General features: G+C 40.3%; 1 protein-coding gene across 1 annotated transcript; it reads right to left on the bottom strand.

The window, feature by feature from the left end:
* Positions 1 to 684: 684 nt before the first annotated feature.
* LOC107573356 (C-type mannose receptor 2-like) lies at positions 685 to 1,557 on the bottom strand. The gene is made up of 2 exons (XM_016259797.1): positions 1,215 to 1,557; positions 685 to 1,049 (listed from the first exon to the last, which is right to left on the bottom strand). The coding sequence occupies exons 1-2, from the start codon at positions 1,531 to 1,533 to the stop codon at positions 685 to 687; spliced, it is 684 nt and encodes a 227-aa protein (XP_016115283.1). The 5' UTR covers positions 1,534 to 1,557.
* Between the last annotated feature and the right edge of the window lie 181 nt (positions 1,558 to 1,738).

Raw genomic sequence — 1,738 nt, 5'->3', positions numbered from 1 at the left:
GAAGACTGGAATTGAGAACCGCTGTTCTAGACATGCCAAAAATGTTATGCTACAGCACCGCAGCTCTTCTTCTTCGTTTTCTCTGATGCACTAACTCTGCAGCAGCACTTCTTCTCCATCATCTCGTCTGATGCAGTCACTCAACCAAGCGTTTTAACCACAGCCTCGCCTCTCCCCACCCCCCAACCATTCCAATTTCTGTAGGCGGGTATTATTTGTAAAAAAATTCTAATGAGCCGCTTTGTGATATCACAAAGCCCGGAAAACAAATGCTGTAGTCCAAACGAGCCGTTCGTTGTAGTTCTTGAAAAGGGATTTTTAAAAAACTAAATATCTCCCTTTGGAGTGGACTTTGAGATTTGTAACTTTCTAGAACTTTTTAATGCCCAAACATACACACTACACACTGACTAAAATTAAAAAGTGAGAAAGCATAATAGGACCCCTTTAAACAATTAAAGAATATTAAACATTGTTGTTAGAAAACTTTGATAATATCATATTATGTCATTATAATTATTTTGAGACTTAAGCAAGACTTTTGGACACTTTTAAAACCCAGTAATCAGATTCACTCAGAAGCTATCAAAGAAAAAAAAATCATATATGAGTAAATCAGAAAAATAATGAAATGTGAAAACAGTGAACAAGAAAACACACAAACAATTCACATATCCTTCACTCTTAATATCTGCTGCAGATGAAGTTGAGTTTGTGAGTTTCAGGAAGGCTGATCCAGCGCTGATCTCCTCCAGACTGAACTGCTCCTTTTCTCTTCTCGAGTTTACAGTTTTCTGGTTTAGTTCCGTTCCCTGGAGCCCAGTTCTGATAGCACACAGTCTCTCCACTCAACCAGAGCCACATGTTCATGATGCAGTAGTTGTGTAAACCCAACCACACCGCCGCAGTAGACGCCCGTTTAACCACGTTCATCACACGACGCTGAATCTCTTCTGAATGAACCGAGACCAGATCCACATGATTCTGTCTGCAGTATCTCAGAGCTTCAGACCACATCAGATTCTCTCTGATCACAATCAGTTCAGGATCTGGACACAAAACAAACCACAAGCAGAAACTAGAGAGAGACTGATCAAAAACAACATGCAGAACAAACACTGTGGATGAATGTGTCATGTCAGACGTGTAGCGTGAACTTTAAGAGATCTGGAGGTGATGGATGGATTGTGTGTGTTATGTGAGGATCTACTCACCATCATGACACACAAAAGGAAACTGGTAAGTGCAAGAGAAGTCATGCCATTGTCCATTAGCTTTCAGTTCGATCACTGCATATTTGTCATCACCTCTGTCTCTATTATCAGGTTGACCAGACTTCCAGTATCTGAATGAAGTGTTACTCTGATCTGACCACTGCCATGAGTCTCTGAACAGACCGATCCAGACAAATGATCCAGATGAGTGATTACCACTAATGATCTTCTTAGCCTGTTGATTCTCATTCTGGTTTCTCACACTGACCAGATCAGTGTGATTCTGTCTGCAGTATCTCTGAGCGTCTCTCCAATTCATTGTCTGATTGATAAAGACAAGTCCTGTGTTCGCTTTAAGAAAAACAAATGAGAAGTAATTCATGAATCAGTTTGTTCATTATTCTTACGCTGCTTTATGGTTTGGATGTGAACAGGAGCAGCGGTGGAAACATCAGAAACACGTCACTCAAAGACTTGAGCTGCTTCTACAGCTGGTGATATATTGAATGTTCACAATATTTTCA

The sequence above is a fragment of the Sinocyclocheilus grahami genome, unplaced genomic scaffold (assembly GCF_001515645.1).
Source record: "Sinocyclocheilus grahami isolate Dianchi unplaced genomic scaffold, SAMN03320097.WGS_v1.1 scaffold1922.1, whole genome shotgun sequence".
Lineage (NCBI taxonomy): Eukaryota > Metazoa > Chordata > Actinopteri > Cypriniformes > Cyprinidae > Sinocyclocheilus > Sinocyclocheilus grahami.
This window is presented reverse-complemented; position numbering and strand designations above follow the sequence as displayed.

Excerpts from the sequence above, each read along its gene's own strand:
- LOC107573356 (XM_016259797.1), bottom strand. The coding sequence starts at position 1,533 with ATGAATTGGAGAGACGCTCAGAGATACTGCAGACAGAATCACACTGAT. Across the intron at positions 1,050-1,214 it reads TCCTTTTGTGTGTCATGATG|ATCCTGAACTGATTGTGATC; the intron begins GTGAGTAGATCC and ends TTTTGTGTCCAG.